Source organism: Dysidea avara, chromosome 1 (genome assembly GCF_963678975.1).
Source record: "Dysidea avara chromosome 1, odDysAvar1.4, whole genome shotgun sequence".
Classification (NCBI taxonomy): domain Eukaryota; kingdom Metazoa; phylum Porifera; class Demospongiae; order Dictyoceratida; family Dysideidae; genus Dysidea; species Dysidea avara.
In genome coordinates, this window is record NC_089272.1 from 13,892,271 (window position 1) to 13,910,717 (window position 18,447).

Below are 18,447 nucleotides of genomic sequence, written 5' to 3' on the forward strand. Positions count from 1 at the left end.
CCGTTTTCCGATTACATTCTGTCTACTGCACTATGTTGTTTGCTTGCATCATTCATTCTCTTCTTTGTTCTTGAAGAATAATTAATAGTTGCGGCATGCGCCACAACCCAAACACGTGATTTTAACGAAGCATGAGTATGTGTGCGTAAGATGAGGGTGAACGGGTGCACTACAAAGGAGTTGTCTCTAGCATTTATTAATGCTGGGTAGTCGCTTAATTACCAGTTTAGCTTTCTGTAAGGAAGCTAGCTAATAATGTCTTTGAGGGCGGATCCACCTCGAGATCCAGACTTCTAAAAGCGAGGGTTCCACTCTTAGTGGCTGGCTCTCCAGCGATGTTTTACTTTAACATCACCATTATAGAGATCCAGCTGGAGTCTTTAACAGTTACTGTAAATAGCTTCAAGACAAAACAATAATTATTTTAGAGGCGCTTATTACGTACGAAGGTAAAAGATAGCTGCGTCAAGTGATATTTATAATATGTGGAAAACAAACAGTATAATATAGCTAGCTAGCTAGCTAGACAAAAAAGTAAACTAACTAGCAATTTTTTTTAAAAAATTAAAGGAAATAGGGATTGGTACGTCTGATATACATGCTACAAAAAATAAGGATACAAGCTCAAAAATGTTACAGTTGAAATGAGAAATGACCCAGCAGTAAAAAGTAAGGAAACAAGATTAGACGACTACTTGCTAAAATGAGACAGAGCTTAATCCCTACTTTTGGCTAGTTTAGGATTAAGCTGTGTTTTGTTTTAGCATGTAGTCGTCTAATCTTGTTTCCTTACTTTTTACTGCTGGATCATTTCTCATTTCAACTGTAATATTTTTGAACTTGTTTCCTTACTTTTTTTAGCATGTATATTATACCAATTCCTACTTCCTTTTAATTTTTTTGAATTTTTAAATAGCTAGTATTATTACAACAGCATAATTCAATAGCTGCTTATTTATATTTATACAGCTAAGATAAAAAATTGAACATGTTTGCCAAGGTATGCTTGCTTCTACAGTGTAATTATTCAAGAGCCCATGTTATAATGTAAATAAGGGAGAGAGTCCAGGAGTAAAGTGACATGCACATTTATCCTGTTCACAGAATATCAACACTAACAAATACAAGGAAAAATTACAAGAATTTTAAATAAAAGTAGCTAGTCCTTGAATTAGGTATTAAATGTCAAGTAGTATATCTACAGGTGTAGGTGACCTCCCCTGTTTCCCTATTATGTCTATGATCTCTTAAAATTTCTAGCTTCTCATTCTACTGGTTTGTAAACTTTCTTGTAACATGATTATGATTGGTGAACCAACAAATGAAGAACATACGAGAAGTGCCTCTGCAATCATTCCAGCCACTACAGAAAGCATGGGTGATTTCCATTACAAATATGAAAAATCATGCCTGTCACCTTAGCTGTTATCAAGCTAGACAGTTAGTCAGTCAGTCAGTGGAAATATTGTGTTAAATAAAATGATTAAACACTGTAGTATCTTATTGGAGCATTTTTGACTACTCTGAAGACATAATACATTTGGGTTTGATTCTACCTAACCAATTTGGTCAAAGTGCCATGAAGGTTTTGTGAGGCTAGTCTCTAGGGTCAATGTTATTTTTGCAAACTTTCATCATCCCTATGCTAGTAGTGCTGGGGCTTTGTTACAGCTGGCTCAACATCATTACTAATTACTGTTGTCTGTTGGTAACGATAGCTCTTCATCGCCAAACCCTGTAAATAGGCTTAAGTCTATTATGCTCCAAAATTGGCCTGTTATGCTTTTTGGCATTTCCCCAATTTTCTGCCTATTATGCTTGTTTTTATGCTTTTCAGAAATGAATTATGCTTTTATGTTGTGAGTTTTTCTAAATGAGAAAAGTTCTTCATACAATAGAACGTGAATGAAAAGTGTCACTTCAATCTTCAACATATAAAAATTAGCAATGGCTTGAAATTGAGATTTGCTCCAGAGTTTGTAGGCATTTAGAGCAAGGATTTTGGGGGCAAATCTATACAGTCCTTTAAAAGCTATAGACATTTTGTTGTCTAATATCTCTGTAGATTTGTATGCAAATAATTATCGATAAAAATAATATTATGATAGATCTTCTGAGTTTTAGCAATTGGTATTCAAAGGACAGCAACTGCTCATTATGCAACTTGCATTGCACCACCATGCCAAATCATATTAGCCTCCTGGGTAAACACTTAATGGTTCTCATTCTCTCTGTTGCATGCGATGACTGTTCTATTAGAGTGTTTGACTGTTCTATTAGAGAATCTCGAATACTTCACTATTTTCAATCTCCAGACATTCACTAGCTATACTGACTCATCACTAACCTTATTATCATCAGAGTTTCTCTTGTAGCTATCGTCTTCCAATCGAGCTTTCAATAATCATAATCATCATATCACATTTTATTCAAAATCAGAATATGAGACACATTAGATATAGCTATAAACTGCTTTGCCATGCCTTGGTACTAGTTGGCACATGACTGTATGTGTCCTATAAAGCTCAAACCCACAATGAAAAGTACTGACTCGTTCCGTCGAGTGTAAACTTGTAGTAAGAAGCAAGGGGTAGTCACCTCCATACCACCAATTGATGCACTTGCGACTGGGATCAAGATTTAATCAAGTGATCAAGGGGTATTTTTGCAGTGAATCAAGTGATCAAGGTGTCTCCAAAAGTGGGATCAAGCACCTTTGAAAGAATTTACTAAGCTTTTACAATTAACGATGCTCTTGAAAAGATGAAATCAAGTGATCAAGGCAATGTTTTGGCGATCAAACTTCTTGATCTCAGTCACGAGTGCATCAATTGGCTGTATGGAAGTGACTACCCCTTGAGAAGACTGTAGTGCATTTTACTACTCATTATCAGGAATTGTTTCACCATTCAAAACAGGTTAGCCTTGACTTTGTGACTGTTATAGCAAAAGTTACACTTATGGTAGTGGAAATTTTCCCATTATGTTCATGATTATGCTCCATTATTCCAGCATTTTGCTTTATGTTTTTCATCCCCTATTATGCTAAAAATTATGCTGGCATAATTGACGCAAGCCTACCTGTGAATGCGTGTGCCATTATTTGTACACCATATGCTGTCAGCACTACAAAACTGGAAATAAGTCATAATGTCACCAGCTGGCATATAAAATATTAACATATGCCTAGGTCTGGCAATGTGAGATTAGTATTTATCCATGCTGTATTGAAAGAGTGCAGAATTTGTAAAAGGTCAAGGTTTCCCCTTTTCAAGTACATATGTTCAAGAACAGCCACACTCTACTCTTTGGATACACTGGATGTGTCGTTAGCTAGAGTGCTGATGGCACATTCACTTTCTTGTCACCTCTAGTATAATTAGAGTATTTTGTCAGCAATATGTGGTCTATTAGGTTAATGCTAGTTCTTTACATTGTGCATGGTGCTCGCCTACACCTTCTATATACACATACAGTACATACCAGTTGTTGTTGATGTCATTCTGTCAGTTACAGTTGGAGTGGCACTTGTTGCAGTAGTTGGTGGTACTGATACTAAAGTGTAGGTTGATGTAACAGTAGAAGTAGTAGTTTGTTCTGAAAGTAAATATGGCATCAAAGTATTTATATAATAGTCTATCAGTACTGGTTAGATAAACCATCACAAAGTCTAGCATAGTTTTAAAAAAAAACTTATTCACATTTGCATCTTTCCCCAAGGACCTTTAGCTAAGACCTTAAAACTGTGACTTACCATGATGCATATATGTGAATTTAGCTTCATACAGCTACATATAAATCAAGACACATGGTAGTGTGTCGTGCGGCCCAAGAAGCCGGCGCGCAACACCCTTGGGTATATTGACAGGAAGAATGAAAACGCACTTTTTTCACCAATGTAGCTCTGTGCTGCCTTGCTGAAATAAGACGATTTTTGCTGTGGACACTCCCTCCAACTTCAGTACTCCACATTCCAAATTTGAGTGAACTCGCTTCAAGCATTCCCGAGATATGCGACTTCAAAAATTGGCTTAGTTTCTTCGTTATTTTTCTTATTTTTCTTCCTCTTTTCGTACACTTACAAAAACTGCTATAAAACACGAATGCCTAATCCGATTACCTTGAAAATAGGCACACAGAAGGGGGGTATAAAGGCGCATCACTGTAACACCTTTGGCTGGAATACGATAAACAGGCAAAGAGTTGTTAGTGATTATTCACAAAAAATAACACCAATATGTTGTCACGCCTACAGGGTAAACTGCTTACGGGAAGAAGCTGAAAATCGGTGGGTGAATAGGTTTACTATTGAACCTAAAACCTTTTGTGGTTTGAAAGAAATCGAGCTAGAAACCAGGAAGATACAATGAAAAAACCAACAGTGTGCAACAATTATGCAATCGAGATCAGCTAATAAAAAATGACTACTTGTCACGCCTACCAGTGGGGTAATTCTTTGAAAATCGCTGTACAGATGGAGTAATCATCTTAGAAAGGCTCTTCAATGGTGTACAAAAATCATACTTAAAGCCACGGAGTTATAACACGAAATCCAACTTAGTGTAGCAAGTGCGAGATCGAGATACCCTAATAGAGCAGTCATCCTAATAGAGCAGTCATCTTAATAGAGCAGTCACCCTGAAGAGAATTCAAGAGATCAGCTTGAAAATAAGTAACCTGTATAGAGATCAGCTACAAACAAATCACCCTGTAGAGAGATCAGTTAGAAGAATTTATCTTGTAGAGAGTTCAGCTACAAACAAATCACCATGTAGAACGATCAGCTAGAAGAAGTCACCTTGTAGAGAGTTCAGTTACAAAGAAACCACCATGTAGAGAGTTCAGCTACAAACTAGTGACCCTGTAGAGACATCAGCTAGAAGAAGTTACCTTGTAGAGAGTTCAGCTACAAAGAAACCATCATGTACAGAGTTCAACTACAAACAAGTGACCCTGTAAAGACATCAGCTAGAAGAAGTCACCTTGTAGAGTGTTCAGTTACAAAGAAACAACCATGTATATAACTCTGTAATAAATACTAGTAATAGCATGGGTAAATTTCCAATACAACACTCATGGTATTTATCCCAAATTTCACTGCTATCCATGCTATTCCCAGTTAATACCATACTCGCTGCATATACGCATGCTGTGCATTAGCATTGCTATGTACGCAATTTGTCACTATGTACTAAACACGTGTCAACACTAATTGGTGCTACATTGTTAACATAAATTCTAGCCAATGAAATTGCAATTACAACTTTTTCACAGCTACCAGTGAAATACGGGATAAATTTCACTGCTACTATTGAGACTTTTGTATGGACAGTGAAACAGGTATGGTATTAATATACGAATTATATATATATATATATATAAATTGTACATTTACTGTTAAAATCAGAAATATTTAAAGTATTTAACATCTGCTTCATCTTTTCTTCTTCCTGTGATAAAAAAAATAGGTTAAAAAAGTCCCAAAACCGGCCATAGGCTGGCTTTGGGGTACACAAATGCAAAAAGAAGTGAAATCTAATCTAAAACAGCCAAGCTGTAAAAAAGTGTGCAGCCCTCAAAAAGGCTATGGTGAAAAAGGATGTGAAATCTAAGGTGGTGGCCAAGAAATGGCTGTGATGGTAGGTTAATGGTAAAAATTTTAATACGACAATTCAGGTGAATTTTGTGCCAAGACCAAGCGGCACCAAAATTCACCTGAATTGTCGTTATTAAAATTTTTACCATTAACCTACCATCACAGCCATTTCTTGGCCGCCACCTTGGATTTCACATCTTTTCTCACCATAGCCTTCTTGAGGGCCACACTTTTTTTTTACAGCTTGGCAGTTTTGGATTATAGATACTCATTACTGTACACTATACATTATGAATTTTCCTGTCAAGTGGAATTCAACATATCCTTATTGGTAACCCATTCCTGAATACTGTAGATTTATTGATTTATTTATTTATTTATTACTGTGTATGACTCCATCAAGGAGTACAACACAGAGATACAAAACAAAATCAAAGTCAATTCAGATGGTTTAACAAAACGTCCTTAAAACAGTTTATAGATGGCTGATCGACCACATCTTCTGGCAAAGTGTTCCATAATTTAATAGTGGATGGTAAAAAGGAAAATAAGTACGAGTTGATTCTTGCTTGTGGGATTCTGAAACGTTGTGAATGACCTCTGGTAACTGATGACATTGATGTTAATGAGATAGATGGGACTTCCATTTGACAATTGATTATCTTATAAAACATGACTAGTTTACAAAATGTACGTCGTGATTCTAGAGAGGGCCAATTAAGTGATGTGAGCATATTAGTAACACTACTTCTCCAGGAGTAAATGTTCATTGTATACCTTGCAGCACTACGTTGAATCTTTTCTATGGCACAAATATCAGATTGAAGGTGAGGAGCCCATATAGGTGAAGCATATTCTAGTATGGGTCTGACAAAGGACTTATAGCAATGAGATCTTACAGAAATTGGACAATGATTGATGTTCCTCCTCAGAAAAGCTAAGGTTGAATTGGTCTTATGACAGATGTTATGAATATGATTTTTCCAAGTAAGATGTTCATCAAATGTTATTCCTAGATATTTTGCCTTGGGGACATTTTGAATTAGGTGATCAAATAAGTAATAGGTTTGTTCAATAATATGATGTTCAATATTATGACGGAACGGAAATGGAAATCGGGAACGGAAACGACCAACGGAAAATGCCTGATGAAGGTTATCATATCAATATACGGGTTAGATTTTACAGCATGATGCTTCTTTGTAACATTGTTGGACCCTTCGTACTGTTCCACTAAGACGATCGAAACTCTCTAATAGAGCAGTCACCGTCCATTAAAATACTCTAATAGAGCAGTCACAGAATGTTTTGCAAGCCATGTATCTCACCAGGGGCCTTTTAGTATTGAAAGCTTGTGAATCATAGTACTGTAGCTGGCAACCCTCAGCCTCTTCATTGGAGTCACCTCAAGCTGACACATACTGTATCTCATAGACGGCGGAAAGGGGGGGCTAGGGGGCTAAAGCTCCCCTCGGTCTGCTGAGGGGGGCTTAGCCCCCCCTCAGAATGATATCACACCGAAATTATCTTTCTTGGAGTGGGGCTGAAAACCGTGATAAAGATCGAGATACTCTAATAGAGCAGTCACTCTAATAAAGTAGTCAGTGTGTAGCGAGCTATGTAAGGATTTTTATGTAGTTTATCAGCTAGAAATGGTAGCTGGTGAGGTGGAAAGCTCTTGTCAGTTGGTTGTGACCTTTTTTTTTTTTTTTTTTTTCTTGGTCTCACCTTACCAAACTATAGAAATAAGTCTGGGTCAGCTCAGCGGAGCCCCCCCTCATATCAACTACTTCCTCCGCCGCTGCTGTATCTACCACATACCTAACTTTTATCTTGACAAGGTTGCAGCTATACACCTTCTAACATTTTTATGTAAACACTGTCAATTGGTTAGAATACTTTGTAAATTTCTTCATTCTTAATTGTTGAATCTTTTGTATGGTTTCAAGGAGTATAGTTATTTCAGCTTTTTAAATAGTGTTGATGATACTTTTTAAATATTTATAGTGTTGATGATATAGCTAGTGTGTGCCATATGAGACCAGCCATGCACGTCTTGGAACTGACAAGCAAGCTAACAGCATACCTTATCATACATAACTCTTATCGGGAAGCTGCGTGTAAGCACATAGCCTATATAGACACTGTCTTCAGTCTATATAATTAGAATACTTCACAAACTTCTTCAAGCATGTTTCAGTGTTGGATCTTTTAAAATGTTTATAGTTTTAAAGGAATAGTTAACCGTCAGTGTTGATGACTTAGCTAGTCTACATACCTAATCTGCCAGCCATAATTGCTCCATCATTCACAGGTTTAAAGGTCCTCGTAGTTTACAAAACATTCTTGACTGTTCTAGTAGAGTATTTTAATGCACGGTGACTGCTCTATTAAAGAGTTTCGATCGCTTTAGCGGAACAGTGCGAAAGGGTCCAACAATGTTACAAAGAAGCATCATGCTGTAAAATCTAACCCGTATATTGACATGATAACCTTTATTAGGCATTTTCCGCTGGTCGTTTCCGTTTCCGCTTTCCGTTTCCGTTTTGTTTCCGTTTTCCTAGAATTCTACTTACCCCTATGATGACTGTTCTATTAAAGTGTCTTGATCACTAATTCAGTTTACAAACTGAAAAGTAGCCAGACCAATGCCAGACCAGCTGGACTGTGGGCTCTGACCCTGGTAAAGAATTGTGAAAATATGATATACTCAAGTGTGATACTGAAATTTGATTGGTTGAAAAACCTGGTCTCTAAATCCTATAGTGGCATGCTCAGGTCTGAAACATGGCAATTATGTGCCTGCATAGATAATAGACACCACTACCTGGATTGAAAGTACACATAATTCCCATACAGAACTACGTGACAATCCACGTTTTGCACCTAAAGTTTTAAAACACTCCTTTTCATTAGAAGATTCTGTTTTATTGACTGGATACAGCTCAGTTGCTTTAACTAGTAAGTTTAGTATATAGATTGTTTCGTGGGTGGCAATTGGCCTACTACTGGTATAGGTACTTTCCAAATAAAAGTATTTGCACATGTTTGTGAAAATGGTGGGTTGTAGTTTAAGGCTGAGGTATAATTACTAATGCTACATGTACTGGTATGGGTTTCATGATATATTCACTTCAGTTTAGTCAAGTTCACAAACCCCGCCTCTCGTATCGACTTTTTGACTTGTTTTACCTAATTCACATAAGTACATGAATAGGCCAAACCTTATACATAGCAGTGCACCTACTACTCACCAGTAAGCAAAACATGTTTTTATAAAATCCACTCCCAGTGTTGCATGTGTACAGTATAAGGGGCGCAAAGTACAGATAGATATTAGGTGGTGCTTAGCACTTTCCAATCCAGTATGGGATATGGTGCCTGTAACATTGGAAATGCATGGGCTTATAAATAGAAAGCAACAGCCATACTGAATTAGAAGGAGGTGTAATGGGCTTGTTTACTCAGTGCTGCATTCCTGTTTGCAAGTAGCTATCAAGGCACAACAATGAGTTTGTAGTTTACTTCAAAATGTAACACAGCAAGCACATGCCTGTAATATCGGCAATGCATGGGCATTTAAATGAACATGCTGAATTAGAAGGAGGTTTAGAGGGCTTATTTCTACTAATTAATGATACACTGAATACTATTTTAATATAGGTTTTGATCTAGTGTGGATTGCTATGGTTTTGTATTTTTTAGTAATGGTGTGAGAAAAAACTGCATATCAGTATGTATTGCGGCTTTAAATTTCACATTGTCACTATTAAATAGCATGCTACTATTACTGTATGTTGGCAAAGCACTTTAGTCTATATAGCCATTCCACATAGTGATCACTTTTATTATGAGGTCAAGAGCAAACCAAATCTATGCGTGACTGAATTTCACAAAACAAGGTTTCCACACACGTCCACTTTTATGACTTTGAAGTACCATAACTCAATGTAGGAGTATGCCATTAGTTTCAAATTTTGACCTGGTATTATACTGCACCATGGAAGGACTTTGTGAAATGTTTAGGCCAATAGCTTGCTGAGTAGTCAAGTTACAGTGGGTTAAAGTCAGAAAATTGGATGTGTGTGGAAGCCTTGTTTTACATTTTGTTGAAGTATGCATAAAGTATGTGTATTGTACAGCAGTGTGTCAATGTATTGTATATTTGCAGGAAACATTATGTACTTGTATACTACTGTACTAATCCACACTCACCTACTACAGTGATATTCATCATGTCACTGTTCACATTATCAACAAACACGCTACTATTAGCTTCACAGTGGTACAGGCCAGTATCAGTAACGTCAGCCATTATAACTCTCAGTACACTAGTAATACTGTTCATTGATGTAGTGTCAACAATATATCTATTACTACTATTAGTGATCATGGTATTGTTGAGGTACCATTGCATAGATGGTGTAGGGAATCCTTCTGCTCTACACTGTAGTGTAAAATTGTTATTAATAACCTCCTCCTGATTCATTGGATGAGTAGTGAACACTGGTCCAACTATTAACAACATCAAATGATATTTTAACTAATTCACTCACTCAAAATTTCGCACAAATACACTTAAGTTAGAAATGCCGGCAGAAATATGTGATATGAACTAACTCACCATAGACAGTGACAGTATTATTACTAGATCCAGCATCATTAGTGACAGTACAAGTGTAATTTCCTCCATCAAGTGCAGTTACTTTACTAATAGTAAGGTTGTTGGTGTTAGTAGTTGTGTCATTTGACAATGTGTTAGTCCTGCTCCAACTGTATTCTAATTGTGGTCCACCCTCTGATGAACAATGTAATTGTAACTGACTCCCATGAGGGTATGTGATGTTACCAGTGATGTTTACATTATATGGAGCAACTGTGTAGAGAAGAAAAACAGGCAATGTGTTTGTATAAAAAACAGGCTGACCGCATCATTACTATCATAAAGTGTAAAGCAAAATTAATACAATAATACTGTGTACATACACAGTATGGAGTTTAACTTGTTAAACAAAATTAATGAAGGGAGGTAATATGTGTGCTTGTGCAGTAGCATTGCAGCTAGCAAAAAACCCGGGAGAGTATATAAAGGCTATGTACCATATGTGCAGAACATCTACATCACAGAACTAGAGGTAGCATAGATTAGTAGGTATTAATTGTGTAGCGCATGCACACCATGTGTATGGGTTGCTTCAACATTGTGGCTGGTAGTATATATGTAAAAAAGGAACCAATTACATTAAATGATGATAAAAAACAAATAGTATGGGATTATGGTATTATTCTACCAAGGGAAAAATTGTGCAGACACTGAAGGGAGTCTTGTGTGGCAGAATCAAGTCCAGTTCCCCCCCATTCCAAGGGTAGCTCTTCCATCCCAAGATTAGCTTGAGGTGTGATGGCTTAGAAATCCCTATGGCTTTAAATTTGCGGAACCCCCAGGTATTTTTCCCCCAAGCCTCATACAATCAGGACTTACATATGGCTGATCATATCATTGGTTCTATTGCATAATCATATGGAACCCTGCACACCAACCAAAACAGGCACTATCATTGGAAGGTAGTTGACAAGTGAACAATGTCAGCTAGAGACAAATCACTGATAGTGGTCATACTACAGTTTTTACTGACCAACATTAAATGAATCATAAAGGTCAGCTTCCAGTCCCGAAAATCATCAAACATGCTTCCATACACTGTATATTCTTCACAATTACTTGGAAATATTGGCTATGTATATAATTAAGTCTGATGTATATCAATGTTATCACAACTGAAGTGGGATTTGTTGATATATACACTCTTCACCCTTGGGACTACAGTCTTTGGGTTTTCAAGTTTTTTATACAGAAAATTCCCTTGCAGCTGTAGTACAACCTTTTTATATACAGCACTGCTCAAATGCAATGTCACACTCATTTGCACTGCTTTCTTCAGTCACTTTAGCGATTTACGAGTAAAGCTGTACTCTCGTCTTGCAGAATCATGAGTAGATTTAGTTTGCAAGAGCTCTACTCATAAGTCATCTGCAAGGAACATGCGAGTTGGTGATGAAGTTCTTTCTCTAATGCATGCCTATATTGTTTCTAACACATTTATTTTATATAGCTTGATAAAAAGTCTCAGCTGGCTAGCAGAGTTTATTGCAGTGGCAGCCCAGTTTGCAACAGAACAAACTTCCCTAGCTCTACTACATCGCTGACCACTTGATAACTAGTTATCAACTACAATAATATTATGCTATATAGTTATCAACTACAATAATATTATGCTATATAAACATTGTATAGCTATCCTCTATAATGTTAATAATGGTGTTTATTTGAATTGTTGCATTGATGTCTTATGAAATCTAACTTGTAACCACACCCACTGATTCCAGTAGCTATGCTTATATACTATGCGAGTCTGACATCAAAATCAATTATTGTATAGCACAATGCCTAATCACTATGACACTGCTCACACCTCATAGCATGGTAGATCACGCATCCCTTCACAGAGCAATTCATCAGCTAGTATATGAAGGTTAGCCTGATATAACTCAACAATTGCTTACATGCACACACATCTTTTAAAATATGTGTGAATATGTATGCATGGTAGATATAGCAGCACCTGAATTGTTGTTATTAAAATTTTTACCATTAATCTACCATCACAGCCATTTCTTGACTGCATGCCACCTTGGATTTCACATCTTTTTTCACCATAGCCTTTTTGAGGGCTGCACTCTTTTTTTACAGCTTGGCTGTTTTGGATTAGATAAAATTACCACAAAATTTGCCAAAAATGTTCAATAATACAGTTTTTTTTAAAAAACTTAATAAAATTCACATCTTTACCCAAAGATTTCAAGACCTTAAAAAACTGAGAATTATGATCACATAATTATCTATGTGGCAATTGTTTCATACAACTACATAAAATACTCACTACTGTATACACTTCACTACTTACCAGTAATGTTAAGAATAAAAACATTTGAATAATTTACTGATGATGGTATGTTGAATTCAACTTGACAAGAAAATTCATCTCCATTGTCTTGTAGAGTAATGTCAGAGGTGTTGTAATTGTCTGTATACATTGTTAAATTATTCACAGAAGATTTAGCCACATTTTGTACAGTTATTCTTCTGCTTTCATTATTGTTGGTCATCCACACAACCTCCGCACTGTCATGAAGACCACTCCATGTGACTACAGTACATTCCAACATCAGTGGTTGACCCAAAGTGGTGGTATTGACTGGAGTAACACTGACATTAACTATAGGATCTGTGGAGAGTAGATGTGTGCTAAAGTGTTAATCCATGTACAAGTTTTAAACTTTGTTTATATGCATGTATTAAATCACAGAGTTTTGCTTATTGCGAGAGATCACAAAAGAAAGTCAGTCCTCAGCAGTAATTAAATAAGGACAACTCAAATGGTAAGTATGATTCTCACAATAATTGTACCAATCTCATTTTTCAGACAAAAGTACTGCTTCATCTCATAATTATAACCTTATAACCTACTTTAGATGTACAGCAGTTTAAAATACTATGACACCTTTGACTATATAGATAACAACTGCTGGTACACAAACTAAAGAGAGTTGAAGTACAGTAATATTATAGTTCTGCTGAAATTTACACATATTTATTTGTTGTGGGTTGTTGATGAATACGATTAAGATTAATTAGTAATTACACAAAATGTGACCAGGGGCGGATCCAGAGTCTGGAAAGAGGGGGAGCACCTTGCTGAAAAAAAGTTGAAGAGCAAAAAAAAAAAAAAAAAAAAAAGGTCACAACAATAATAGCTAGTCATCCTTTACCAAATATATTATATCACGTATGTTATGTAAAATAAAATCCTATTTATAGCTTCCTAAGTAAGCTACACTTCCCCATGAACACTGTGACTGCTTTATTAGAGTGATTGGTGATTGACTGCTCTATTAGAGTATCTCGATCTTATATACATTTTTTTAAGGGAGGGGGGGGGGGGGGGGGGCACGTGCCCCCTGTGCCCCCCCCTGGATCCGCCCCTGGTGACCTGATGGATCCAGGGGTGGTACCACTGATCTTATTGGTCAGGCTGTATGTAACCTGACCACTTTGTGGGGCTCAGCTAGTATGTCCTTGATGCCCAAAAAGCGAGCTAATAAACTGAGATACTTTATTAGAACAGCCAGATATTCTAATAAAGGAGTCAGTTTTATTTCTTTCTAACTGTTTCTTGCTTGATCAACTTCCTTGAGGAGCATGCACCTCCAGCATGCTTTCCATGCTGAGTATGCTCAGTGAACATCATTGCATATACTTGTTAGAAAACAGATGGTGATAAACAGAATTTTCTGTCATATTACTGAACTTCTCCGTTCATCCTTAGAAATGTAGCTACAATGTTAAACAGCACCTCCCATAACTGAATTGCTTTAGGCATGCATATAAAAGGAATGGAGTGGTCAAACTCATGTTGGCTTGTGTGAAGTCACCCACTGCAGGCTGTTAGCCTGTAATATGCATAGCAAATAAATGATCAAAAGTGAAATTTGGATGCTTTGAGGTACTTTCTACTAGCAGGTTTTTAACCACTTTAGTGGATTTTAATGACCTCATTATCTCCCAAAGATCAAAGCACTTTATGCATGCCATTTTCTAATTGATGTAAACCCCTCAACATATTTCTCACCCAATGCTACCTGTGGTCATAATTACAAGATTTTCATACTGGTTTTTGTTCAAGATTACATTTGTTAGTATTTGTGTCATAAATGACTGGAAAAGCTTACCTTACTCCATTGCTAATGTTTCAACAATTAGATCTCAATTACGTATGTAGATGAACATGGGATGATTTAATATTATATTTGCAACTTAATGTTTGCTACTGTACTTTTTACTGTACGTATGTGAACAGGTTTCACAGGCTGAGCCTTAAACTTGAAATTAACGATAGTTATTATTACTATTAATGCTTTACAGTGTATAATACAAAAAAGGATATGGTTACAAACACTGAGATTAGTAAAGGATACACTGAAGGTCTACTAGCTGTGCTATAGTAGCCTATAGTTAAAACTAAAGTAGCTACAATTAATTAGGTGTATGTACATTGAATACATACATTTATAGCAGGGACATGGGTAATGAAATGTACAAGGATTAGAAGAATCAAAATTTTCTAACAAGTGATTATAAAATACGTACTATACATTATGCATGCTCACAGCAGTATGCTTACTTTCAAAATAACAGTTTTTCTTTGTACTCAACACTGTTCCATCTGAATCATAGAAATCTCTATATTTAACAGTGACACTGCAAAAGTTTTCTGATTTGGGAACTGATCTCCACTCATAAACTTGATTCTCAACTTTACCTCTCCTACACTGATCAACTTTCTACAGTAAACACAATACACATACTAACAAGTTTGTAACTACACATCTGAATGACACAACATGTGTAGCCTAGGTAACTTATTTTTGACTACCGAGAATAAATTAATACATATTGTGGGTATTGATGTTATTATTTAGTCCTGCCACAAAATATAGATCTGGCCAATCAGCTATATCAGGAGTTTATAAGTACTTAATATGAGATCCTGGTTATATCAATTGTTGCATTGCAGTTATACATAATGTAGTACACAAACAAATGTACTGCATTTATTCAATGATTTTAAGGATGCATTGTTTGAATGGTGCAAATGATGTTTGAATAAGTGCATGAGCAAACTAGCTCATATTAGTGATTGAATTTATTGTATAAGATTACAAGAATCTGACAATGTGAACCATTTTGCTGCGGAGAGTAACACTTGAGACTCTAGAAAGTAATTGAAAGTACATCGTTGTGTGCAAAGCCTTTGTTTGAAAAGTTAATTGGTTTGTGATCATACCCACCGCTAATGGAGAAGTCAAGTCAGTACAGGTGTACTTGAGTAAGATCTTGTAGCAGCAGCTACATCTTGATTTTGTATTTTCTCCAGCTGCCAATCTTGTTATACAGATGAAACTATTGTACCAAACGTAGCTAAAACAACAAATTCAATTTCCAAAACCCATAATTCTTGTTGTTGTCGAATAAGGTTACATTACATTATAAGTTATGCCATTACCAACTGTGTGAAAAATGAAAACTATATTCATCAAAGCTTGGAGATTGAATCCAAACCTTTGAAGCTTAAAATTGATATTTGTTTATGCACTGGTCAGTATAATGATGCAATTAAGTGCATAGTCTTATGGTGTGGGAAACTGGGGGATGCCAGACTTATGGTATGCAGTAGTTAATGTTGATGGTTAAGTGGTGGCCACAAGCCATTCCCAATATAAACTTAGAGGTTTTAAGGTTTCCACATATGTAGTTCCAGTCACTTGTCTCAACTGTATAGCAGATGGCAGTAGTAAAAACTTGGTAAACATGAGTAGTTTTTACTTGTGGTATATAACTCCAGCTTAAATTTTAACATACGTGCAATGAAGAGTATGGACGTATGTATATGCTTATATAATTGCAATTAATGTAATAATTGTGATATACTTCATATGACACAAACTTAACCTTTGTGGTATATGATATAGAATTTTTCTACATGGTGGCTGATGTATTTATATGATGAATTAGTGACCAAATTTCAGGCTATTACCATGCTCACACATCAAGTTATGGATTGCCAAGTACATGCAATTGGAAAGGCTATACAACCCCTTTTCGCATATCTGATCACATCTATGTTACATGACTGCATTTCTTGAGATTCACTGTATGTAATACTGATATTTCTCTTTGTACACAATAAGTATCTGTAACGTTAATGCTTGTAATACCTTACACTCCTAAAATAGCATTATTATATTCTTGGATGTAATTTTACTGTAAGACAGTAGGTCAAACATATGATGAGTTATGACTCATCAAACTTGAAAGGCTACAAGACCCCTTTAGCAGATCCAGTCACGATTATGTGTGGGCCTGCAAAAACAGTGCACAAAACCACAAACCATACTTAATCACATAACAGGTCATAACTCAATACTGGAATAGCATTCTGTAAATAAGAGGAAAAAAAGTCATGGCCATAGCACAACGGAAAAAGAATCGAGCCATGAAAAAGTTGAAAAAGTATGTACCCACGTGCCCTGTTTTTGCAGGCCTGGTTACATAATTTACTGTATGCATACCTCATTGTATCCATTTTCACAATCTATTTCAACTATGCAATACTGAAATCTCTCTGACTTTGAAATGTCCTCTACTGAATCATGCTCTTCATGTACTGGACTCCATGTCACACTCACTATATTATTGGTTGGTCCACTGGAACATGTCAGTGCCACTCCGGGCTTCTGAAAACCTGAGTTAAATATCACCATATGTAATAATTGTCAGTGATTTAAATTCCATACTTAGAATTAAAATGCTTTATAGCACACATAGTTGTCAGTATCAAACTAAAACTATCACTAACTGTGACTGAATTTTGGAAAATCACCCATATGGGTGGACGTGAAATAATTAGAATATTCATGTTTAGTGGGTTGCTAATAAGAGCAGGGTACAGTTTTGAAAATATTTCAAGACTTTTCTTGTAATTTAATGTATTGAGAATGGCTTAAAACCATCAAAAAGTAGATTTGTGCTATAAAGTTTGTGATTTGATCATTAAATATTTTAGGAGTCAAATGCACCCATATGGGTGATTTTCCAAATTCGGTCACATTTTAAGCTTTGATTCATCAGTACTTGCTATAATCAGCAGTACAGAATGGACACAGGAAGAGTATGGTAAGTCCTTGCACTGTACATTGTACATATTGTAATTCGCCAAATATATATGGGCAGAAATAAACAGTATGCTGCTTGGGAACAGTCCCATTTATTTTTGCTTGCAACACAAAGTGTCATTTTCAGTTAACATGTTAATGACTCAGTGTCATCCATCTAATAAGAATAAGACCGGAATCATTCAAAATGTTTGTACTTTATATTACTCCAATAGTTGAAGTAAGCAGATTGGTGCTAGGTAACTGGCTCTCTCATAATATGTCTGCCTGACCTCGTGACTAATGAACTTAAAACATATAAATATTATACAGTGTAAGATGGACTACTATACAAAACCTCCATTTACAAAATTTTTAATTTTCTACACATGCATTACATAGAGGAACCTACCAGTCAATGCAGTAACCAGTGTTATCAGAAAGGATGTAATCAGTATAATGAATGAAATCCTCATCATTGCATTCATGTTACCTGGAAATATAAAATACAGTGAATACATGGACAGCTATTAAGACAAGTAATTAGTCATGGTATTCCTACACTGCATTACTATGGTGGGAAGTATTACCACAAAATAATAATTTTGACTATGTGAAGGATGGAGACCACTACAGTGTCTTTACCAACATGCGTTAATGCTGAGGCATGCCTATATCAATATAATCCAAAACAGCTAAGCTGTAAAAAAAGAGTGTGGCCCTCAAATGGGCTATGGTGAAAAAAGATGTGAAATCCATGGTGGCGGCCAAGAAATAGCTGTGATGGTAGGTTAATGGTAAAAATTTTAATAACGGTGAATTTGGTGGCGCTTGGTCTTGGCACAAAATTCACCTGAATTGGCGTTATTATGATTTTTACCATTAACCTACCATCACAGTCATTTCTTGGCCGCCACCTTGGATTTCACATCATTTTTCACCATAGCGTTTTTTAGTGCCACACTCTTTTTTACAGCTTGGCTGTTTTGGATTAGATTTCACTTCTTTTTGTATTTGTATACCCCAAAGCCGGCCTATGGCCGGTTTTTGGGACTTTTTTAACCTATTTTTTTTTACCA

General features: G+C 36.1%; 1 protein-coding gene across 1 annotated transcript in view; it reads right to left on the minus strand.

Annotated features, from left to right (window-relative positions):
* Positions 1-18,447, minus strand: part of LOC136259195 (uncharacterized) — a 33,544-nt gene that overhangs the window by 5,609 nt on the left and 9,488 nt on the right. The window contains exons 3-9 of the mRNA XM_066052705.1: positions 17,781-17,861; positions 16,787-16,959; positions 14,839-14,998; positions 12,562-12,882; positions 10,221-10,472; positions 9,812-10,111; positions 3,484-3,597 (exon numbers count right to left, since the gene is read on the minus strand). Coding sequence (XP_065908777.1) covers positions 3,484-3,597; positions 9,812-10,111; positions 10,221-10,472; positions 12,562-12,882; positions 14,839-14,998; positions 16,787-16,959; positions 17,781-17,856 — 1,396 coding nt within the window. The 5' untranslated portion in view covers positions 17,857-17,861. The remainder of the gene's footprint in view (positions 1-3,483; positions 3,598-9,811; positions 10,112-10,220; positions 10,473-12,561; positions 12,883-14,838; positions 14,999-16,786; positions 16,960-17,780; positions 17,862-18,447) is intronic.